The sequence below is a fragment of the Zootoca vivipara genome, chromosome 1 (genome assembly GCF_963506605.1).
Source record: "Zootoca vivipara chromosome 1, rZooViv1.1, whole genome shotgun sequence".
Classification (NCBI taxonomy): Eukaryota; Metazoa; Chordata; class Lepidosauria; order Squamata; family Lacertidae; genus Zootoca; species Zootoca vivipara.
This window is the reverse complement of record NC_083276.1, coordinates 14,700,302-14,725,422: the sequence shown is the minus strand read 5'-3', so window position 1 is coordinate 14,725,422 and position 25,121 is coordinate 14,700,302. Positions and strand designations below refer to the sequence as shown.

At 44.3% G+C, this 25,121-nt stretch overlaps 1 protein-coding gene across 3 annotated transcripts in view; it reads left to right on the top strand.

Annotated features, from left to right (window-relative positions):
* Positions 1 to 25,121, top strand: part of RCOR1 (REST corepressor 1) — a 143,684-nt gene that overhangs the window by 42,988 nt on the left and 75,575 nt on the right. For all 3 annotated transcript variants that reach the window (XM_035105605.2, XM_035105615.2, XM_035105598.2), the window contains exon 3: positions 7,015 to 7,098. In XM_035105605.2, the coding sequence (XP_034961496.1) occupies positions 7,015 to 7,098 (84 nt within the window). The remainder of the gene's footprint in view (positions 1 to 7,014; positions 7,099 to 25,121) is intronic.

Genomic DNA, 25,121 nt, shown 5'->3' with positions numbered 1-25,121 from the left:
TGAATTGCAAAAACAACATATGGGGAACTTGCCTAAAGTTGCAATCTCATGCACGCTTACTCAGGAGTAAGCCCCCTGGAGAGAGCATGATTTTTGATGAATTGTATTTAAATGCTATTAATCCTTTATAAACATTTGCAAGCCTTTTTTATTTTCTTTTAAAAAAGAGCAATTTAAGAGTAAATATCAAACTAAGTATAGCATTTTAACCTTTCTATGTGGCTGCGGTGTTGTAGTTATTTGTGTCACAAGTGAAACTAAAAAATCAGGGTGGGGGGTGTTGGAGAAAGATGGACAGACAGAGGAATATTTATGTGATAATTGGGTATAGATGCGCACGGGAAGTATTCCAATGCTGCTTAATTTACAGCTCTTTTAATTAAAAAGAACCCACTTGATATACAGGTTTTGGGCCTGGAAATGCTCCTTCACGTTTTAACAGGCCTACAAATTGTACAGCCAAATTGTACACCAGCAAAGGTTCTGCTGGGAAGTCTGGGGAATCAGCTGAAAGACTTGCGGATAAAGTTGGTAAGAGAGGAAGAGATGGAGCAGGATTGAACACCCGATCACCCGTGGATCTCTTTTCTTGTAGTGCCTGAAGGACTTTGCCTTCTCCCACATTTTTCTTGAGCAGTGTTTTTCAGTCTTTGATATCGTTGGGTCGCAGCTCCCACCACCCCTGACTCCTTAGGAGCACAGAATTGTAGATTCACAAGGTCCAATCCCAGCAATGCAGGAATCCTGCCCACAGATGGGGAGATGATTATGATTACGTTTATCAGTTGCTTTAGACAATAAAAAAAATGATCAGGGCAACCTATCCCAGTAAAAGACAACACATAAAAGCAATATAGAACCAGATTTTTAAAAATGCAAAATACATAAAACACTAGTAATAATGACAAGTCCTGGCCACAGGGTGGATAAAAATCAATGATCAATTTTTTTAAAAAAATTAAATTAGATTTTTTAAAAATTTAAATCAGATTTTTAAAATAAAATGCTTTTGGAGGAGAAATCTTTCTAAAGATAGTTTTCTATTTAAGTTACATTATAGTCCAAAGGGTATTAATCAGGAAATAAGGATTTGTTTTAAGTTTTTCATGTGTGCTAAAACTCAGTCTAAGTTGTTGTTGTTTTTTAAAAAAATGTTTAACCACATCAGTTAACAAACATGGATACATATGCTATAATGTTATTGTTTTAGTTAAATAAATTGTTTAAATTGTTATTAAGGAAATGATTATTTTTCTCCTTCCAATAAAGTACAGCAGAAAAGTTGTCCAAATATAAGCTGTTAACTTATTAAACCTCACAATAATTTAATAATTCCCGGTCTATGTATTTCTAATAGTATAACCAAATCAGTAATTTTTGATATAACTGTAAAAACTACTCTGAAAATTTGTTGTTCCAAAAATGAAACCTTCATCTGGTTGTAAATGTTAAGATTATACCAGCAAGAACGAGTCTCTCTGTAAAAATAAATAAATGGTTTAAATCAAGTCTTACTGACTAGTGATTTAAATTGTGATTTAAATTGATTTGGTTTAAATCAAATCCACTCTGCCCCCTGCCCACCCTCCTTAAAGATGGGCATCACCGCAAAAGGCAACAGTGCTTAACCCCAAAGCCCTGGGGAAACCAGAGAGTCAGTAAAGGCTGACTAGGTGAGCATTCCACCTGAGATGAGAAGGGAGGCACCACTTGAAAAGGTCTGTTCTCATGGGGCCACCGTCCACACTTCCTTCTGGTGGGGCACCCAGAGAAGGGCCTCCGGTGAAGATCAATTACCTTCGGGGCCCAATTCAAAGTGCTGGTTTAGACCATTAAAGCCTTAAATGGCTCAGGACCACAAAACCTCAGAGGGACCGCCTCTCCTTATATAAACTGACCCAGACTCTTGAGTTCATAATCTGAGACTCTTCTTTGTGTGCATCCTCCATGTGAGGGTGACGACAGGAGAACGGGGCCTTTTCTGTAGTGGCTCCCCATTTGTGGGATGCTCTCCCCAGGAAGGTTTGCCTGGCGCCTTCATTATATGTCTTTAGGTGCCAGGCAAAAACATTCCCCTTCAGACAGCCAGACCTTGGACTGATTAATATTCCACAGCCTTTAAAATATGTTTATGGGAAGGGTGTGTGTGTTATTGTTTTGTTCTTTTAACTACAGTATTTACTTGTGTTTTTACCTTGTATTTTAATCCTGTGAACTGCCCTGAGGTATTCAGCTGAAGGCAGGTATAGTCGCCATACGGGGCTCCAAAGGTGAACTTGACACTCAAACCTCCCCATTTCCCAATATTTGGATTAACAGTAGCTCCGTTCAGGTGTTTCCATGCAACTGAGATGGTGTAGAGCAGGCATCCCCAAACTGCAGCCTCCAGATGTTTTGGCCTACAACTCCCATGATCCCTAGCTAACAGGACCAGTGGTCGGGGAAGATGGGAATTGTAGTCCAAAACATCTGGAGGGCCGAAGTTTGGGGATGCCTGGTGTAGAGTTTGGCAGAAGGGATGTGCCATCTGCAAACAGCATATTCTATATGTTAATTCAGCAAAGATTCCCCAGATTGCACTGCATTATGCTTTGATGATGGCAAAATTTGGGTGCACAGTAAGAGGGATAACTCATCGGTCTACTGAGAGAAGAGAATGAAGAAGAAGCCAATTTTCTTGCCCCCCTTACCCTCCTGTACCACATCTCTCTAAATCTGGTGTCGCGGCTTTGGGGACATTCATCTTGTTTGCTTTGGCCCAGTTGTTTTAACAGATTAGACAACTGGGCCAAAGCAAACAAGATGAATTTTAACAAGGAGAAATGTAAAGTACTACACTTGGGCAAAAAAATGAAAGGCACAAATACAGGATGGGAGACACCTGGCTTGAGAGCAGTACATGTGAAAAGGATCTAGGAGTCTTGTAGACCACAAACTTGACATGAGTCAGCAGTGTGATGCAGCAGCTAAAAAAGCCAATGCAATTCTGGGCTGCATCAATAGGAGTATAGCATCTAGATCAAGGGAAGTAATAGTACCACTGTATTCTGCTCTGGTCAGACCTCACCTGGAGTACTGTGTCCAGTTCTGGGCACCACAGTTCAAGAAGGATACTGACAAGCTGGAACGTGTCCATAAGAGGGCAACGAAAATGGTCAAAGGCCTGGAAACGATGCCTTATGAGGAACGGCTTAGGGAGCTGGGTATGTTAGGCCTGGAGAAGAGAAGGTTAAGGGGTGATATGATAGCCATGTTCAAATATATAAAAGGATGTCATATAGAGGAGGGAGAAAGGTTGTTTTCTGCTGCTGCAGAGAAGCGGACACGGAGCAATGGATTCAAACTACAAGAAAGAAGATTCCAGCTAAACATTAGGAAGAACTTCCTGACAGTAAGAGCTGTTCGGCAGTGGAATTTGCTGCCAAGGAGTGTGGTAGAGTCTCCTTCTTTGGAGGTCTTTAAGCAGAGGCTTGAGAGGCATATGTCAAGAATGCTTTGGTGGTGTTTCCTGCTTGGCAGGGGGTTGGACTGGATGGCCCTTGTGGTCTCTTCCAACTCTACGATTCTATGATTCTATGACTATCCAGAGCCTTTTTAGAGGGGGTGTGGGGTGCTGCTGTAGTCACTGAAAATTGGCTCTCTCCCTGCTGTGCACTTCCTGTCAGTGGAAAGTCACCATTGGAGACTACACTAAGAATGAAGAGGTGGATAAATGCAATAGCTTTGAAACTGCTTTTATGTTACTGCTGTCTTTGTATTTCCAAAGCAAAAGGTGGAAGGAAGCTATCGGAATAAATGGGAATGAGCAGCTGCCCTCCGTTTTTTTGCGCAATGAATATAAGTTATCAGCAGCAAAAGACTTGCAGCTTTGCTGTACATGTGACAGTAAAAAAAAAAAGCTGTCCAATTTAACCTGGCATGTCTGATATTGTGACATTTTAGTAGGTTCTTCCTCTTGGTATTAGGCCGTGCTTAGAAGACTCCTAGAATTAAAATCTTAAAATAGCAGCAAATCTGGCTGTGCTTTGAATACTGTGTGTGCATAGGTGAGCTTGTTCATAAGTAAACTTGCAGTCACTTTAAAAATGTCAGTTCCAGAATTCACCAAGCTGAGGTGAGGCTTGATCAACGGTTGAAAGTCCACTGTGCAAAAGGATACAAAGAATGAAGTTGAGAGCATTGGTCATTCTGCAAAAAAGGGGCGTTTGCTAGAAGAACTGGAGATGTAGAAAATCTAGTCATGACCTAGGGTACCCCTCTGAAAAAAGCTACTAATCTCAGATGAACTTTTAGCTCCTTTAAAATACTTTGTATTTTTACATTAGACATCTTTGTAGCACCCGCAATTCACTTTTAATCCTCCTCTAAGTAAAACTTTGCCTGCATCAAAATGTTTTGTGGAGGTTCTTCAATTGCAGAATGCCCTTCCACAAGGGAGAAGTCAAAAGTCTCAAAAATGGCAAACACAGTATGTTGGGAAAGGGGTGGAATATGCGGAAATGGATCTAGGAAGAACTGTAGTGGTCTTGACTTGGGAAAACATTGGAAAAATCAATTGGCTGGAACCAGTTACATCAGGCACCCCCAAACTTCGGCCCTCCAGATGTTTTGGACTACAATTCCCATCTTCCCCAACCACTGGCCGTTAGCTAGGGATCATGGGAGTTGTAGGCCAAGACATCTGGAGGGCCGCAGTTTGGGGATGCCTGAGTTACATGATTCAAAAGCACCTGGTCTCATTAATGCAGGCATCCCCAAACTTCGGCCCTCCAGATGTTTTGGACTACAATTCCCATCTTCCCCAACCACTGGTCCTGTTAGCTAGGGATCATGGGAGTTGTAGGCCAAAACATCTGGAGGGCTGCAGTTTGGGGATGCCTGCATTAATGCTTTCCCCCCTTCCAGTAGTAAGAGTCCTGCTGCATCCATTATGTGCCATTTAAGTAGAAAATGTGGAATTTGTATATCTTCATCAATCTAGGAGTACTTGTTCTCTAGAACTAGATTTTTCTACTGTGCTGATGATGCTCTTGGCATGGCTGCATTGCAACACTCAGGTAGCCACACCCAATTCTCTTTTAATTGGCAGCTAGTCTGCTTGACTTGCACAAGGGCTAGATTTCCTCTTCTGCCTTGTAACCGCCCTAGATAGAAGGAAGGAGTAGATCGCACTTGGAGAATCTCTCAAGCAGTTTGCAGGCTCTCATTTCAGACATTTTATCAGCCTGTTGTTTTTCGCAGTGAGGAGTGAGGTTTGCGGGAACATAGGAAGCTGCCTTATACTGAGTCACACCATTGGTCTGTCTCATTCAGTATTGTCTACAGTGACGGGCAACAATTCTCCAGGGTTTCAGACATGGGGCATTCCCAGCCCTGCCTAGAGAGGCCAGTGGTCTTCTTCTGAATGCAGTGCAGATTTCTCTGCGATTGAGCTATGGCCCTTCCCACATGGTGAGAAATCCTTCTTGCCCAGGAAGGATACTTGTAAAATGCCCTGGGCCCTGGAGATCAGCTTGCTTTACTGAGTTTCCAATCGCTTTACAAGCACCCCTTGATTAGGAATAAATTACCCAGCCTAGGCTTCAGGTCAGGCAGATCAGATCTGATGACCTCCAAGCCAAATATGGTGCCACCTTAACAGGCTTGACATATTTAGGCACCAAGGTGAAAAAAAACAACGTTCCTCTTCGACCAGGCCTTTTGGCTGATTAACATCCTTTGCTCCTATAAATATGTTTGTGGGAGGAAGGCGTTTTTATTGGTTTGTGGTTTTTTGTTCTTGTTCTTATTATGCATTTTGTGTTTTTATCTTTTGTTTTGTAAACCTAGATTTATAGATGAAGGGCGGTATAATAAATAAATCAATGCCAATGAAATGCAGAGGAGGGGGGTCTTTAAAAGACTGACTCAAAAGGACTACTTTTATCTACCAACTTCCCTTTCCAAGCAGTATCCGAGATCTTGCTGCTGGGTGTTTCATTAGCAAACATTTATTTGTTGGTGGGCCCCAGTGACAGGCCATTCATGAATGGGTTTTTTGGGTGTGTGCTGCTCTTTAAATTGTTTTTGTGCTGCTATGCACCCCCCCCCATTTTTTTTCTGAATCATCTTTTTAATTGTCACATTTTTGCTTCTATCATAGCAGTTTTGGAAAACTGCACATTATGCCAAGATCTAAAATATGGTATGAATAAACAATATTGTGAGCGGACTGAGTTTTGTATAGTTGCCTCTTTCTATTTGCCCCAGTACAGTACTTGATTTTTTAAAAAAGTTCAACATAAGAATTCTATATAAAGTGTTTAAATTATTCTTATTTAATCCCTCACACACACACACACACCCAAAACCTGGGAGCTGTAGTTTACTCCTCACAGAAATACAATTCCCAGCACCCTTAACAAACTACAGTTCACAGAATTATTTACAAGAGGGAATGTGCTTTAAATGTATAATGTGATAAAGGGGTATTTGATCACAGACCTAGAGGCCTTTAATGAACCCAGTAGCAGCTCTTCTTCTCCTTCAACACCTGATTTAAGACCAGTCTTCGGGGGAACTGCATATATAAGTTGGCTGGCGCTGCTGGTGTTAAGAAACTGATCCAACTTTACTTTGCTGACACAATACAGCCAGACTCCCATTTTTCTTTGCTTGCTCTTCTTTTTCTCTTGGCTAATAGCATGGGGAGAATCAGATAGCAACCTTTCCTGCAAATCCTGCAGTGTGTTAGTGTGTTTTTTTCCTTGCATGTTCCCTGAAAATGCCAGAATCTTAAAGCAACAACAACAACAACATTTTGAATTCTGTTTCATCTTCAGTTGGCCCAGGAAAATACTGTCAAGACATAATTTTATTTTTATTTTTAAAATGAATGAAAACATTTCAAGGATTGTGGCTAGGTGGTACACTGCTTGTGAGCCTAATTATACAGTTTCTTTTATCAGCACTTAGAAGCAATAAGATTCCACCTTGCTATTTTATTTCAACCTACATATATGTGTTTTCTTCCAGCTAAACTTGCAAAGCGGTCCCAGGAGAGAGAAAATCTTGGTATGCTGGTCTGGTCGCCCAACCAGAATATTTCTGAAGCAAAGTGTAAGTCTCTGGATTTTTGCTTCCCCCAACCCCACTACTTCCTTTACAAAAAAAGAGAGAGGCTGTTTTAAAAGGAAAATAAAATAAAACCAGGGAGAGACTACAGCTGTAACCTACTTTGTGTTTTCTTTGTCCTTTAAGTCGAATTTTCAGTGTGTGATGTAACACAACTTTACACCATGTTTGCTGAGGCTGATGGGAGGTGTTGTCAAAAACATCTTTAATTCCTTCATTTCCTAATCACACATCTTGTGAAAATTTTGAATGCAAGCTTCCCAGAATTCTCACTAAATTTCTGGACGTGTTCTGTGAAGCGTTGTGCAAGGAGAAGTGCTATTGGCTTTGCTGGTTTGGAGAGGGAGGAAGGGAAAAACTGCAGAGGGAAGGTTTGTTGGGAGCAGGGTTGTCCCTAAGAATAAAGTGGGGAGTAACTGTTCAGAGGCAAGTGTTCCCATTCATGCTATTTAGTTAACAAGTTTCCGATAAGAATCCCCCAAAATATCAGGGTGACTGAAAATAGGTTATTTGCACTTTTCTTACTAGCTTTTTAAAAATGTGGAATGGCCACTCAAATTTGCACTATTAGCCCCCAAACTAACTAACAGTAGAACATTTGTTTGTTATTGAAAGCATTTTTACCCTCTCTCTTAGCCAAAGAGGTTCCTAGAGTGGCTTTCAGAAACTGGTGACTCATTCAGGGAGTCATGACACACGAGGGAAAAAGAAGGGGAGGGAAGAGGGAAAAGACAAGCACAAGTTACATCTCTTATAACACAGTTCTGTGCAGGTTCTGTCTTGTCTCCCCACCACATCATATCTGGAAACAGAGCAGGTGACAACATTTGGGCCAGGCAGGAAGGATTGCTCCTGCTACACAGTTTTTCCTTCGGGCCAGTGGCAAGTGTGGTTGGGGAAGGCCTGAGGCCTCGCCCTAGAGAAAGACATGAGGGTCAGTTACAGAGGCTTGATGGGCCTTGGCCTGAGGCTCCCCATCCTTTTCTCACCCGTTGTTTGCTCTATTTTTAACCTGGCCAGTTGCATGTTGGATGTGCATTCTGTGAGGTTTGCTGTTACCTGGCTGCATTCAGATCATCCCATTATATGCTTGGAAATGGTAATGACTGGCCACTGAACATATTTTGTTACTCTTATATATGATGCCGTTAGCATAGCATTCAGCATAAATTGCCAACAGTGCCCTTCAGCTCTCTATATTGGACAAACAGGCCAAACACTACGCCAAAGGATAAGAGAAACCAGTAGGAGAACACTTCAATCTCCCAGGACATTCTATTTGTATAGCAAAAAATTAGTTTTGCGAAGTGGCTTCCATAGGAACGCATTGAAGTGTGGTTTCCCATAGGGTGCCTCGCAAGACAGGGGAAAAAATTCATCTTGCGAGGCACCCTATGGGATGAAAAAAATTCGTCTTGCGAAGCGCGCCATAGGAAACTTCTTCTTGCGAGTCTCCATTGAAATTGCAAAACGCTTTCGTTTTGTGAGTTTTTCGTCTTGTGAGGCATTCAACTAGCGAGGTACCACTGTGTATGCTGTTGCAAGGAACATTGTCCAAACACAGAAAATGCTTTGAAGAGCAGCAAGCATTGCTGAATAGTTCCAACTTTTAAACAGCTTATACAGACACTCATATTTTAAAACAACAACAACATAATTATGATTTATTAATGTCCTTTTTGTATTCTTAAGGTACATTCTGTTGCCTTATTCAACCATGAGGGATAGAACTTTTTAGAAGGTGATTTAAGGCTCTCAGTTCTGACAGGGTAGGAGATTTTGCAGCTCTTTTTCTTTATTCTCCTTCCCCTTTATACTTCCACAGGACGAAGCTTCTCTGAGATCTTGTGAAGTTTTGCATATCTGTAAATTAGCATGCGTTCTAATTTGAGCTGCTCAGAAAAAAAAGTGTAGGGCTGATGTTCTCTAAAAGAGAAGTGCTCTTTAGGGCGAAAACCGTTGGTACCGCCTTAAATATAACCAAGGCAAAGCAAATAAAAATAATAATAAATAAATTGAAACACAGGGAAAGGTGGCAGTCATGACCAGGACTTTTCTTTAGCCTTCTTCCCAAAGGAGCTATAACACCTGCCTCCCAAATGAGCAGAAGGTCTGGTCTGTTGTTTTCCTTCCAGTTTTCTATAAATATTATACATCAACTGACTTGCGAGGTTAAATCACCCTAAGGCAGAGCAAGTTCTCTCTTCAGGGGTCTTCACTATAGGATGGCCAAGCTGCGGATGATCGGGGGGAACTTGTTACCTCTCAGAATTTGCTGAACTGTATCACCAAGCATCCCTTACCATTGGTGAATCTGTCTGGGGCTGATGGGAGTTGGAGTCCAATAGCACCTGGAAGGGTACAGCCCCCTGCTCTAGGGCATCAGAAAAATTTCCAAATCACCCCCCCTTAGGTGTTCGTTTTTGGGACAAATAGCCTGAGACGAGACTGATTTAATATAGTGACAGCCAACATAGCGCTCTCCAGAGTTGCTCTCCAAGTTGGAACAAAAAAATAAAAAAAATTCTTCCAGTAGCACCTTAGAGACCAACTAATTTTGTTACTGGTATGAGCTTTCGTGTGCATGCACACTTCTTCAGATACACTGAAACAGAAGTCACCAGACCCTTATGTATAGTCAGAGGGTGGGGAGGGGCATTACTCAGAAGAGTGGTGGGAATGGGTGATTGGCTGATAGGAGTGGTAAACCTGTCGACGACTGTTAACGACTGCAATTGGTCTTGCAGGAAAAAGCAAGGGGTGAGATGGCTAAAGAAAGCTTTATCATGTATAATGAGATAAGAATCCAATGTCTTTATTCAGACCAGGTCTCTCCGTGGTTTTAAGCTTGGTAATGAGTTGCAATTCAGCAATTTCTCTTTCCAGTCTATTTCTGAAATTTTTCTGTAGTAAGACAGCTACTTTGAGATCTTGTATAGAATGTCCTGGGAGATTGAAGTGTTGGTTTCTCTGCCTTGTGATTCCTGATGTCATGATAAAGCTTTCTTTAGCCATCTCACCCCTTGCTTTTTCCTGCAAGACCAATTGCAGTCGTTAACAGTCATTAACAGCCGTCAACAGGTTTACCACTCCTATCAGCCAATCACCCATTCCCACCACCCTTCTGAGCAATACCCCTCTCCACCCTCTGACTATACATAAGGGTCTGGTGACTTCTGTTTCAGTGTATCTGAAGAAGTGTGCATGCACACGAAAGCTCATACCAATGACAAACATAGTTGGTCTCTAAGGTGCTACTGGAAGTAATTTTTTGTTTGTTTTTTGTTTCGACTACGTCAGAGCAACACGGCTACCTACCTCTAACCAGTACTCTCCAAGTTGGACTCCAACTTGTCATTAGCATGGCCTGTGTGCATGACGTATGTGCAAGGGATGGTGGGAGTTGTAGTCCAACACAAGAAATACGGTAACTGTTGGCTGCCAAGACTAGACACAATTTGCTGGACCCCGTACATGAATTTCTGTAATGGCATGTGCAATTCTCTGCATGCATTCTCTGGTTGATGGGCCTATATCCACTGAGGGTTGAAGGCCATACCACCTTGTTGAACGTCTATATACTGTACAGTATGTATGTTTGCACTTTTCTGAAGTTACCGCACTTCTCCTGGCTGTAGACTTTTTTTTTCTTTTTTTTAAATCCCTGCCAGGAGCATTTGAAGTGCCACTTTAATGTGCGATACACAGGGGAGTGTTATTCTGATCAAAGGCTTCTCCACCCACATCAAAAACTGAAGGAAAAGCGAAGCTGGGAATAATTTACATAGCCAAAGAACATTTTATTAATACCAGGGAGTTCCACCCGGATTGTCTTGCTTCTCTAACTCCAGAACCAGTGGATCTCATCAAATACTAGCCAGTGTCAGACATAAAGGGAACTCATGGTTTGGCGCTGTTACTGCATGAATGATATTTGGGTCCACACGTTTCATCTTCTCCTTGTCGGCTCAGGAGCCTTCATTTAGTTCTGGTTCTTGGCAAACCATAGTTTCTTGGGCAAACCGTGGCTTGCTAAGAGCATGAAGAAGATGCAGGAAAGAAAGGGAGAATGTGGAGGCAAAGCTTTCCTATCTTGCCATGGTCTGGCATTATGTGATTGAACCTCTGGCTCACATGTTCCCCCTCTCTTTCCTTCCTTTGCTTAATCAGTTACACTGTTTCATGCCTCTATTTACTTACATTATTATTTAAAATACAGTGGTACCTCGGTTTATGAACACAATTGGTTCCGGAAGTCTGTTCATAAACTGAAGCGTTCATAAACCGAAGTGAACTTTCCCATTGAAATTAATGGAAAGTGGATTATTCTGTTCCAGATGGTCCACGGAGTACTTAAACTGAAGCGTTCATAAACTGAAGCGAACTTTCCCATTGAAAGTAATGGAAAGTGGATTAATCCGTTCCAGACGGGTCCGCGGAGAACCCAACCTGAAGCGTACTTAACCCGAAGCATGGGTGTAATTGGTTCTGGAAGTCTGTTCATAAACTGAAGAGTTCATAAACTGAAGCGAACTTTCCCATTGAAAGTAATGGAAAGTGAATTAATCCGTTCCAGATGGGTTCGCGGCGTTCATAAACTGAAAATTCATAAACCGAGGTGTTCATAAACCGAGGTTCCACTGTACAGTCATACCTCAGGTTACAGCCGCTTGAGGTTGCGTCTTTTCGGGTTGCGCTCCGGTCCAAACCTGGAAGTACCAGAACGAGTTACTTCCAGGTTTCGGTGCATGCACAGAAGCACTAAATCACACTTTGCGCATGCGCGGAAGCGCCGAATCGCAACCCGCGCGTGCGCAGATGCGGGTTGCGAACGCTGCAGGTTGCGAACGTGCCTCCTGCACAGATCATGTTCGCAAACTGAGCGTCTGCTGTATTTATATCCTGAGGGTTTCCTTGTGATTCCAGGTTGGTTCACAAAAACGTTATAAAACATACAAATCATAGCTTGTAGTTACTGTATATCCAAACTTGCAAATTACTGTTTGCATTTTCTCCTGAACCAGGACTGCAAACCCTGCTCCAACCATCGTTAGCAGGGCAAGCACAAACCATATTTCTGTTGTTTATTTTCAGTACTAGTTTAGCAGGGTTTGTTGGATATCATTAGCGGCATGGTGGATTCAAAATACTGAATCCTCACACTAGAGGGGGCCGGAGGAAAAGGAAAATCAATACTTCGTTGCCATGGCAACTGGAGGAGGCCTGGGTTGGCCTGGGGTGGTCTCCTCCATTGAATTAATACATTACTTCGGTTTTCTCCCTTTTCATTTCCCCCCCCTTTGCCCTCTGCCCGTGTAACTAGCATAGCCAGCTCCCCTTCAGAGTCCTCTGTTTAGCTGGACAAAAACCCAGAACACACAGAAACTCTGTCCTGGAATTCTTTTCTCTTGCTCTTGCAAGACATCATGATGTAGTTGCCGCCTTTATTCCAGGTGGGATGCTCTCCCCCAGCAAAACATGAACAAGGTTTTCCTGTGTTTTTGCATGTAGGAAGTTTTAGGGAACTGCCCGAGCTTAGAAACAGATGATAAACTGTACCGGAATCCCAGGTGCTATTTTTAAGATGGCTTTGTTTTGTTTTTGGTGGTGGTTGTGGTCAGAACGATGTGACTTCCTTATTTCTTTTTTTGTCGTTTTGTGCTGCTTTGATATGATCGATGAAGGTCAGATACGAATATTCTCCCGTCATGTTAAGTTTCACCTGAAGTGCTGCAGAAGTGTTCCAGAAATCTATTAAGGCATGCTTTTGAGTGTCTGCAAGAGACAGTCTGCTGCTGCTGCGGCTGCTGCTGCTATTATTATTATTATTATTATTATTATTATTATTATTATTATTATTATAGAGCATCTCCCCATTTTTATTCTCGCAACAAACCTCTGAGGTAGGCTATAAGCTAATGGGCCTAAGGTCACCCATTGAGCTTCGTGGCTGTGTTGGGATTTGAACCCAGATCTCCCAGGCCCTAGTCCAGGCACCCCCAAACTGTGGCCCTCCAGATGTTTTCGCCTACAACTCCCATGATCCCTAGCTAACAGGACCAGTGGTCGTGGAAGATGGGAATTGTAGTCCAAAACATCTGGAGGGCCGAAGTTTGGGGAAGCCTGCTGTGAGGGACAGGGGATATCGCGAAGCCCCTCCCCTCCTGAGCTCCAGCCCATCCCCGAGCGCAGGGGAAAGCAGGGAGAGTTCTGACTCAAGTGGGGAAGCAGGAAGTCGTGTCCGAGGCTCAGGCAAGGTAGCGGAGCCATCGTCCCAGGTGGGACAGGAAGGGGGAAGCAAGGGGGGCAGACCTATTCCCCCAACTCCAGAATTGCGCAGGAGGCGTCGGGGGAAGAGGCTGGGTCTCCCCAAGTTGTTATGTTGGAGAAAGACGCGCCAAACGCCATTCGGAGGTTCTGACTCAAGCGGTTAAGATGTTCCTCTGTAAATAGCACTGCCTTTAGCACTGTAAATAAAGGTAAAGGGACCCCTGACCATTAGGTCCAGTCGTGACCGACTCTGGGGTTGCGCGCTCATCTCGCATTATTGGCTGAGGGAGCCGGCGTATAGCTTCCAGGTCATGTGGCCAGCATGACAAAGCCGCTTCTGGCAAACCAGAGCAGCACATGGAAACGCCGTTTACCTTCCCGCTGTAGCGGTTCCTATTTATCTACTTGCATTTTGACGTGCTTTCGAACTGCTAGGTTGGCAGGAGCTGGGACCAAGCAACGGGACCTCACCCCGTCACAGGGATTCGAACCGCTGACCTTCTGATCAGCAAGCCCTAGGCTCAGTGGTTTAACCACAGCGCCACCTGGGTCCCTAGCACTGTAAATACGCAGCACCAAATAAAAGATAAAATGCAGAGCTGTGTGGAGTCGTTACTCTGAAGTAGCCCTTCAGACCCCTGTGACACCTGCTGTTAGGGCAAAATTCTGGGTGCGAGAATGCTCAGCCACCCAGCTCATCAGGCAAGGGCCTGTGGTCGTTGCGGAGTATAAAAGGAAGGAGTCCAGCCATGATCCGGAGCAAACAGCAAGGTTTATTACTGCGCAGCAGGTTCAATGCCAGACTGAACACCGTGAACAGGGCTGCAAGAACTTTTAAAAGTTCCCACCACCATCCCATAATGCACATCGAAAGCATCATACATACTCCACTTGTGACAGGGTAAAATGTCAGAAAAGGGGAAGGTGCAAGGGGTATTAGCATATAGGTAAACAGGAGGTAAACAGGATTAACATAAGGTAACAATGCATGATGTCCCAGGACATTGATAAGCAAGTACCAGTAAGTATCTGGGAGGGGATCCTTGAGTACCTGACAGGGAAAAACAATGGGCCCAGGTGTGTGTATTGCCTCTGGCTTCGGAGGGTCCGGAGGGTCCGGAATGGCAGGAGATGGTACCTGAATGGATTATGGATATGCAGAGGAGCACCACCCTGGCTACCTGACCTCTTGCTTAAAGGATTATGGCTGTTCCCAGCATCCCTGAGAGCCCTTGGCCAGAGTCGCAAAAGGGGGTTTCATTTAGAAATAAAGATACACGGTATTCATTCATAAAGAAATATGGTTACATAGAGTCTCAGGCAACAGAGAAAGGGTAGGAAAGGGAGACTTATTACACAGGGCTTGATCTTGAGGGGTTCGTGTTGGTGCGATACTAGAGTGGTCTTGTAGGATCAGACAGGGTCCCCTTGAGGGCATTTGTGCCAATCTTGATTCCCAAATGAAGCCTCGTTTGGGTGCCCCCCCTATAAAATTCCCTAACACCTGCCCTAGTCTAACCAAATTTATCTGCAAGTAAATTTATCTAGGCTGCATCAATAGGAGTATAGCATCTAGATCAAGGGAAGTAAGAGTACCACTGTATTGTGCTCTGGTCAGACCTCACCTAGAGTACTGTGTCCAGTTCTGGGCACCACAGTTCAAGAAGGATACTGACAAGCTGGAACGTGTCCGGAGGAGGGCAACCAAAATGGTCAAAGGCCTGGAAACAATGCCTTATGAGGAACGGCTTAGGGAGCTGGGTATGTTTAGCCTGGAGAAGAGAAAGTTAAGGGGTGATATGATAGCCATGTTCAAATATACAAAAGGATGTCATATAGAGGAGGGAGAAAGGTTGCTTTCTGCTGCTCCAGCGAAGTGGACACGGAGCAATGGATTCAAACTACAAGAAAGAAGATTCCACCTAAACATTAGGAAGAACTTCCTGACAGTAAGAGCTGTGGAATTTGCTACCAAGGAGTGTGGTGGACTCTCCTTCTTTGGAGGTCTTTAAGCGGAGGCTTGACAGCCATCTGTCATGCTTTGATGGTGTTTCCTGCTTGGCAGGGGGTTGGACTGGATAGCCCTTGTGGTCTCTTCCAACTCTATGATTCTAAAGGCCTGCTGCTAATCAAGATTTTGAAAATGGAGACTTAAGGCTTGTATCAAGCTAAATTCTACTCTCTACACCCTCTGAAATTAACAAGCGTGACTTAGTCATATCTGTTCTTTTCAGTGGGCCTGAGGAGCCAACCCTAAGAAAGGAAGCTAGGATTTGCCTTCACTTTTAAAAAAAATCATTCTCCTTCGTTTTTAATTAATCAAGCTCTTGCCTCACCTGCTGCAGAAGGCACAGCTGGGAGCCTGCGTAGGTCCTGTGTTACCACATTTTAAACTGTCCCAGATTGACGAGAAGCAAATGAATCAGGCTGTTTCAGTTCATAGTACATTACAACAGAATCTTGTAATATTTCCAGATATTTTGAACTGCCACTCCTATGAGCACCAGGCAAGGCTGGCAAAGGCTGCAATAAACATTGATCTTGGCCCACCGGTTGTTTGCAAGACGGCATACACAAAGCACATTCAAAGTGTGCACACCCACGACTGAATCCTGGGAACTGTAGTTTTACGCCTAACAGCACTATAATTCCCAGCACGCTTGGTGAGCTGCAGCCCCCAGAATCCTTTGTGAGGAAAAGATGTGTTTAAATATTTGACAAGTATGCAGCCTCCATGGGTTCTTTGTGCCTTTGCTCTTGTCTGCAGCCTTCTGTGCAAAAGTTGTATGTGGTGGTGGGGTCTTCCCAGGGGTTTTCTGAGCCTTCTCCCCACTTCCTCCTCCTTTCTGCTGCTGCTGCCTAGCTGCATTCTGTTGCACACATCTTAATGCTAAAAGATAATCATCTAGGGTTGAGAAAGGCAAGTAGACCCCACCTGTTTCACCTGCAAACCCTATATCAGGCATCCCCAAACTGCGGCCCTCCAGATGTTTTAGACTACAATTCCCATCATCCCTGGCCGCTGGTCCTCTTAGCTAGGGATCATGGGAGTTGTAGGCCAAAACATCTGGAGGGCCGCAGTTTGGAGATGCCTGCCCTATATTGTGGTATGCCAGGGGGGGTGGGGAGGAGATGGGAGAACAAGTGTTGAATAATGAAAACCTTGGAAGGAGCAAATAAATACGTGACTGGGAGGCAAACATACTGGAAAGCAGAAATCCGCTCAGATGCAAAGTGTGACGTCCTGCAGTTGGAAGCAGTCATTAATGCATCCATCATCCTATTCACCCATTACTTATTGATTGATTGCATTTATCAGTCGCTTTAGGCGCTAAAAAGTCTCCTAAGCGACTCAAGGCTTAAAATAGGGGAATACAAAGGGGCCGAATCTAACTATTTTGGCATTGCTATATAGTGGTACCTCTACTTACGAATTTAATGCGTTCCGAACGCACATTCGTAAGTAAAAAAAAAAATTGCAAGTAGAATCCCATAGGAATGCATTGGGGGAAATAAATCGTAAATCGAAGCAACCCTATCTAAAAATTCGTAAGTAGAAAAAAATCCTATCTAAACCGCATCCAAGATGGCGGACGGAGCTCCGTTCGTAAGTAGAAACATTCGTAAGTAGAGTTATTCGTAAGTAGAGGTACCACTGTAGTTTTTACACGTACAGAATGCTAGGTGCTGTACTGTTGCCAAGAGAAGCACAGTCCCGCTCATGGGGAGTGGTGGGGGGTGGCAGTCTTCACCCCACTCCAATGAACCATGACCCCTAGACCCCAGCTTTCACTTCGTTAAATAGCATTTAATTATTTGTAGTATTGACCGCCGAAGGAAGAAAGGAAGGAAAAAAAAACTTGTGGATGTTCATAGTCCCTTTCTAGAAGTTGTACCAACTGTGCATTCAATGGACAAAGCAAAAATTGGCAGAATGCGAGGAGCGTTATGGGTAGCAACAGTTGTGGACCATTTGGTGATGTTCCCCGGTAAACATTCTCCCCTTAAGGAACACATCCATTTTCTGCTTTCCTCCTCCTCGTGAAACTCTTGAGAACTGCCGCCAGTCACACTGAGCCCAGGCTTCCTCAAACTCGGCCCTCCAGATGAGACTACAATTCCCATCATTGCTGGCCACTGGTCCTGCTAGCTAGGGATCATGGGAGTTGTAGGCCAAAAACATCTGGAGGGCCACGGTTGAGGAAGCCTGAGCTAGACTGATCAGCAGTTTGATTTGATACAAGGCAGCTTCCATTGCCTTTGTTCGGAGAAGAGCTAGGCAGATTCTAACAAAATCTATCACCTTACTGCACTCCCTGGCAGTAGAATTTCCACAGGGAAGAACACTCAGGTCTCCATTGCCGGTTGATCAGCAAGTTTCTGCATGCTCAGCTGAGACAGAGCTTAGAATTGTGACTGCTTTTTCCCCTGATAGCAAAGCTATGTCTGTGTGGTGACGAGCGAAGGAGAGAAGTTGCAGTTAGTGTTACAGGGACGTGTATGTACGTTTCCCCCACTCTTTAATACTAGCCTCTTGGGATCTCCCAGCCTCCTCGTGCCCTCAACTTGATGTTTCAAATGTCTTTGAGAAACCTGGTCCAAAAAGGGTGGGTGTGGGTGGGTGGGTGTTTGTGTGTGCACGCTTACAGAGTGAATAGTTGGAGGGCAAGGAAGGTGGAGTTTGTTTATGGTTGTCTTCCCCAACTCAGTGACCTCCAGGTGTCGGACCTGCGTTTTATCCCCAGTAAGTGTAGTGGCAAGTTCAGAAGTGCAGGTTTCCCTTCATGATAGTCAACAGCCATGGCCCCTCATAGCCAGGCCACTTCAAATATTATACTGTACAACCTTCTAAGAAAATACAAGAATATTATTATTCTGCTATTGTACAACAACAGTATTTTTGTGAACTGCCCTGAGACCTACGGATGAAGGGCCGTATACAAATTCAATAAAAAATAAAATAAAATAAGGGATGCGATGATTAATACAGATCTCCATGTTTTGCCTTTCAGCTCGATTTTGCTGTGCAAATGGTTTGGAGTACTCTAATATATTCTTTGGAGTGACACTGTGTTTTCCATGAAATGTCACACTGCGTAACAGAACTTGCACACCAATCCCTTGAAATGGATGCATTTTTAAGTTTTCAGTGTCCCTAAATTCCTAGCTTTGGTGCACATGGTGGCTAAAAAACCTGCCCTTTCTTGCTGATGCAGTGGTTCTAGGATCCTGCAGCAAAATTAGTAACAGGTTTTTAAACCCCCCTCAACCCCAAGACCAGGGTGGCGCTGTGGTCTAAACCACAGAGCCTAGGCCTTGCCGATCAGAAGGTCGGCGGTTCGAATCCCCATGACAGGGTGAGCTCCTGTTGCTCGGTCCCTGCTCCTGCCAACCTAGCAGTTTGAAAGCACATCAAAGTGCAAGTAGATAAATAGGTACCGCTCCAGCAGGAAGGTAAACTGCTGCTTTGATTTGGTTCTCCAGAAGCGGCTTTGTCATGCTGGCCACATGACCTGGAAGCTGTACGCCTGCTCCCTCGGCCAATAACGCGAGATGAGCACCGCAACCCCAGAGTCGTCCGCGACTGGACCTAATGGTCAGGGGTCCCTTTACCTTTACAACCCCAAGATCACTACACACCACAGCTCATTCCTGACCATGCATAATGCTGGCTGGGGCTGGTGGGTGTTTAAAACACAGTGAAGGCATCAGACTTGGAAAAGTTGGTCTGTGGTCTAAAGACATTTACTCATTTCAGTAAAACAAGTGCTGTTTTCCCCTCCCCTTTTTCTGTAACCCCTGCCCTCGTTATATTTCTGAATAAATGTGTACAAGAGTTATTCACTTAAGGGGTGTGTGGAAGGATTATTAGAAAGCCTGTCTGTAACCTAAATTCCAGAGCATTCAGTGAACTTTGAGAGTCAGGGAATCCTGGGATTAAGCATGCCTTAGCTTCAGCCAGACGTTTCGAGCGTGTGACCTGAGAAGCAGGTGATTAAACCCAAGGTTTGAAGGTGATGGTAACTGGGTGCATCATGTTCTGTTTCTGATGTCCACGGTTGTGAGTGCCATCGCTCACCTAGTCCAAATGGCATGAGCCCACACAAAACACGGAGGTATTACCCAGCTTGGGGGAACCTGAGGTTTGCAGGAGTACCAAAAACCTTCATAGTGGGAACACCCAGGGGCGTAGGAAGGGGGGGGGTGATTGGAGCACACTGCCCCCGGCAGCGTGACCCCGGTAGGGTGCCATCGCGGCTGTCCCCGCCCCAGAACACTTGCCACGCCCCTAGAACGTATGCCATGCCCATGTGGGCGGCGCGCTCCACCCCCGCCTGTTCTCTGCCCCCGGTGCCAGAGCATGAAGCTCCACCACTGGGAACGCCACAAATGGGTGTTTCATAGCCATGGGATCCCAAGTGGGTTTCGAAGCGGAATGGAGTATCAGGCAGGAGGACACGGCTGACCAGTGGACAATGGTGCATTTGGGTATATAGGGCACTGCCCCCCAATTGCATTCTGCTCTTAGCCTGCGCTTGTTTGCCTACCTGCCTGCCTGCTTGCTTGCCTGCCTTCTTATTTACAACTGGTCCAGGGGGTGTTGCACTCACTGTTTGTTTCCTCCCCCTTAGTCCCAGACTTGCCCCTTTTGGAACTCAACAGGGAGGAGGATGGGGACAAAAAGATCTGCCTTATATTGGCTCTGGCTCCCCCTACTGTTGGCTTCCCTGCCTTTGTGACCTATCAGTCTCCAGTGTGTCCTAGCTGCTGCTGCTGCTGCTGCTGCTGCAGTTGGCTGGCTGGAACAGTGAACAGGCACACTCCACACTGCAACATTTTAATGCAGGTCTCACTTTCTATTGCTGGAGTTCTGGAGTTTCTCCTGTGCAATTCAGCCTCAGAATCCAGATGCTGACTATTGGCATATGCCTTAAAATATCAGGTTGTGATGGTCTTTTACCAGCGAGTGTGAACTTCTAGCTTCTGTCAGTCCTGTGTATGTGCAGTCCTATGTACAAATGCCCCCCAATGAATGCATCCTTCCTCATACCTGTACATAGGATTGCAACCTATATGTGAGAAGTGTATACGGGACAGAGAAGGCAAAGATCTAGGTAATTTGTAGTTAATTTGTAGGGAAAGCTGCATGGGAAACAATTGTTGTGACTTTTTAATATCTTAAACTATACTTCAATATGCGAAGTTACGTAAAAGAAAAATAGAATTCTAAACTTTAATGGCAGTGTGTCTTTCTAATTATAGTATCCCTTTAATTGTAAATATTTTAATCCAATCAGATTAAATCATAACCTTTTCCCAGACTAGGAAGGTGGTTAGGGGGAGTGGAGAATTGAGGGAAATATCTCCATTTCTGCTAACTTGGGAAGAAATTTTACTGTGGATTCAGGGGAACAGGCTGGCATGCATGTCTTGCTCATTTCTCTTTAATGGAGAGCTGGTAAACATGGGAATCTCTTAGGCAAAAGGACCCTTGGACGGTTAAGTCCAGTCGGGTCGCGGCACTTATCTCACTTTCAAGCCGAGGGAGCCGGTGTTTGTCCACAGACCGTTTTCCGGGCCATGTGGCCAGCATGACTAAACCACTTCTGGCGCAACAGAACACCGTGATGGAAACCAGAGCACACGGAAACGCTGTTTACCTTCCCGCCGCAGCGGTCCCTATTTATCTACTTGCACTGGCGTGCTTTCGAACTGCTAGGTTGGCAGGAGCTGGGACAGGGCAACGGGAGCTCACTCCGCCGCATGGATACGAACCACCGATCTTCTGATCGGCAGGCCCAAGAGGCTCAGTGGTTTAGACCACAGCGCCAATCTCTTAGAACTTGCATGCAAGGTCCCAGCTTCAATCCATTGGTATTTGCAGGTTACAGCTGGGAGAGAATCCTGCCTGAAACTCTAAAGAGTCACTACCAGTCAGTGTAGATCAGGCATCCCCAATCTGCGGCCCTCCAGATGTTTTGGCCTACAACTCCCATGATCCCTAGCTAACAGGACCAGTGGTTGGGGAAGATGGGATTTGTAGTCCAAAACATCTGGAGGGCCGAAGTTTGGGGATGCCTGGTGTAGATGGACCAGGTCTGATTTGGGATGACACAGCTTCCCATGCTCGTAAACAGTTTCTGACATCTTGGCTGTGAGTCCTGGAAGACCTGCTCCCTGCCTTGCAGGCCTTTTTCTACCTGGCCTGGGAGGGTGGGACCTGGATGGACTCCAACTACAAATGCTGAGGCTACTGAAAAGAATACTGTATTAGGCTGGGGCATTGTTTAGGAAGGATTGTTGGTGTTATTGATACTAATTTTTTGTGTCTTTATTTTAGATCTTAGGATCTAAAATAGTTGTTCAGTTTGGTTGTGTACTTTTTGATGTTTTGTTTATGGCTATATTTGTTATGTTGTAATTATGTGTTTCAAGTTGTAAGCTGTCTTGAGGGTGGTTTGAACTATGGAGAAGCAGCATACAAATAAAATCCATGTTACATTATCTCTTCATCACGGTTCAAAATAGCTAAAAATCAGAAGGCCATGGAGATTTTTATCTATCAACTTAAATAACCAGGGTGATTAATCAGGTAGAGTGATTTTGGTCAACATTTGCTGTTAACCCAAAAGTGCAATTCATGCAGAGGAAGTTCAGATTTCGGGTGAACACCCCCAATTTCCCAGTGCACAGGGGCTGTAATGATCTGATACTGTATGTAGCCTTACAGGAAAGTCTTCCTGTTAATGTACCTTAGTTTTAGGAATCAATTTGGGGGAATAAATATATAACCCCCCCCTTTTTTGGTGAAGAACGAAAACAAAGAGAGGCTTTGTAAAAACCTGGAACAAACTCTGGATTTTCCTGATTCTTTTCTCAGGCCTTCACATCTCTAATGCTCTCTGCAGTCCCTGACCTAAAGCGCATTCTGAAACAGTCCTGGGAAGCCTCTTGCTGATAGGCAATGGAAGTTGCTAGACTGGTATGCTGAGACTTTGATGACAGTAGCTCTACAGGTATAGATTAGGACCAGCCCCTGTGCAGCTGTTAACCCAATGAGAATCTGAAGGCATCAGGCAGTCTGCAGGATGTGGCCTCTTGCCAGGTTTTTCCTGCCTTTTGGCTATTGTTGGTCGAGAATCGGAGAGCTGCTGCAAAGTTGAGTGTGGTTTTTCTTTTTGTAAAGCTTGAGAACAAGCTTAAAGCTAATTCACAGCAGCTGCTAACAAACAATCCTTTGAAAAGGCAGCATTTTAAGCCATAGAGGAGAATGTCTAATGCTTGTATAGTTTGGTGTTGCTGCTGCTTTGAACTCGTTAGCATTGGAAACTGTCATGGGCCAAGCACATGCTGTTATATGAACTAGAAGCACCCGAGGTCCTGCAAGACCTTGTTCCCATCCCATCATTCCTGAATCCAGCACATAGTTTTAAAGCAACTCTCCTCTTAATTCTTCTCCATTGAAGATTCGCAGCTCCATTCATGAATTTATTATCTATCCGTGTAAAATGTTTTGCCTTTGGTGTCAGAGGCAGAATGTCTCTGAATGCCTGTTGCTAGGAATAATAAGAGTGCTATTGTGCTCAGGTCCTGTATGGGAACTTCCCATAGGCACCTGGTTTGTCATTATGAGAACAGTATGCTTTGAGTCTTATATGGACCCTACAACCCTCTACAGCAGGCATCCCCAAACTGCGGTCCTCCAGATGTTTTGGCCTACAACTCCCATGTTCCCTAGCTAACAGGACCAGTGGTCAGGGAAGATGGGAATTGTAGTCCAAAACATCTGGAGGGCCAAAGTTTGGGAATGCCTGCTCTACAGCCCCAACACCCAGAGGGGTACCCATGTTAGCTTGTTGCAGTTAAAGCAACCAAAAGGGACTGAAAGTGTTATGGTAGCCCAAACTTCTATGTATTTTGAGCAGTGTTAAAAACTCGGATATACAAGCTGATTGTCAAATGACATCTTAAGCCCAGGTTATAGTCTCCACAGCAGAAAGTCTAGGCGACTATAATGAGCTCGTTTTCCATTTTTGGGCTAACAAAACACGGGCCGCAGCAGTGGCATACATAAATAGCCTTTTATGACACCTGGGAATTTCTATCTGAATTATCCCCAACAAAAAGGACTCTGCTGTTTTTTTTTAAGTACTTTAAAACTTTTTTCCAATTCATTATAAATTATTTCCCAATACTCTTTTACAGGTCCTCAAGGAAAACATTTCAGATCCTTCTCTAAGTGACATTTTGCTTTCCTCATATTTATCTACCAACTTAATTTATATAGCTGCCCCATAGCAGAAGTACTCTAGGAATCCAGTGTGGTGTAGTGGATAGAGTTTTGGACTAGGACCTGAGAGATCAGGGTTCAAATCCCCACTCAGTCATGAAGCTCACTGGGTGACCTTGGAGTCAGTCACAGCCTGTTAGCCTACCTCACAGGGTCGTTGCAGGGATTAATTGAGGAGGTGGGTGAACCATAGACTCGTTGGTGGAAAAGTTGGGATATAATCGCAGTAAATAAGCTCTTCTGCTTACCTGCTTTAGAAAGCTGGAGGGGCCAGACAGATGGAGATGTCAGTCACCGACCTGGCATCCGGAGACCTCCTCATGGTCGCAATTGGATCTGTGCCAGTCACAAAACGCACCTGGGGAATTTATAGCGCTGGTTTTGAGGGGCAGGCAAGCAGTCCTCAGTGATGAAATGGAAGTGTGCTATCAGCTGCTGCCATTTTGAAATTAAATGGGGAAAATCCAAACCTTAATCTGATTAATTAACGACAACTCCACGGCATATCTTTTCGTGTGTGTGTGTAATGCCTGCACACAGATCATGCCAGAGATGGCATGTGATGCTCATGTGGATTCTCTGCCGACCTGTAAAACATGCAATAGGATTACATTTGCAGGCATGTTTCTGTGCCTGGGGAAAATAAGATGCATGGACTTGCTTTCATTTGCCCTGTTAATTACATAGAGGGTGTGTCTTCACCACAGTCCCTTTCAGTTAGACTACTGCAGGCATGTCCAACAGGTAGATCGTGATCTACTGGTAGATCACTGGACGTCTGTGGTAGATCACTGGCTCCCCCCAAAGAAGCTCAGCAACTTTGGCTCCCCTAAAAAAGCTCTACATGTTTGCCCTGAATCCCCCCAAACAGGGCTTTCCTTCCTAAAAAAAGCTCAACCTCAACCTGAACCCCCCAAAAGGGGGTAGATCACTGCCAGTTTTTAACTCTGTGAGTAGATCGCAGTCTCTTGGAGGTTGGCAACCCCTGGACTACTGGAACTGTCATTCCACATATACATTAATTCGCCAGTTAAAAAGAACAATCTCTTCACATACTCAATTGACATCAAGACTCTCTCCTGATTGAAGCTGATAGGAATATTTATTTTTAGGCTGCAGTCATAGCCCAACTTATAAATTCAGTGGAGCTTACTTCTGAGCAGACGTGGCTAGGATAGCACTGTAAACTAGTGATGTGTGCGTTCTCTTTCTCTTCCTCCCTCAAACACACCCTCAATCATTTGGTTCCTCCCTTGTCTGCCTGTTTCTTTCTCACTCACTCACTCACTCACTCTCTGCAATTCTCTTGCATTTTCCTGATGGTACCTTTTATTTTATTTTATTTTATTTTATTTATATTTTGTGTAACGAACTTAAACTTGTGAGCATGTGTAAGAGAATATGTGGCGCTGGCACATGAACATTGTACTATGTACTAATAAGCCTT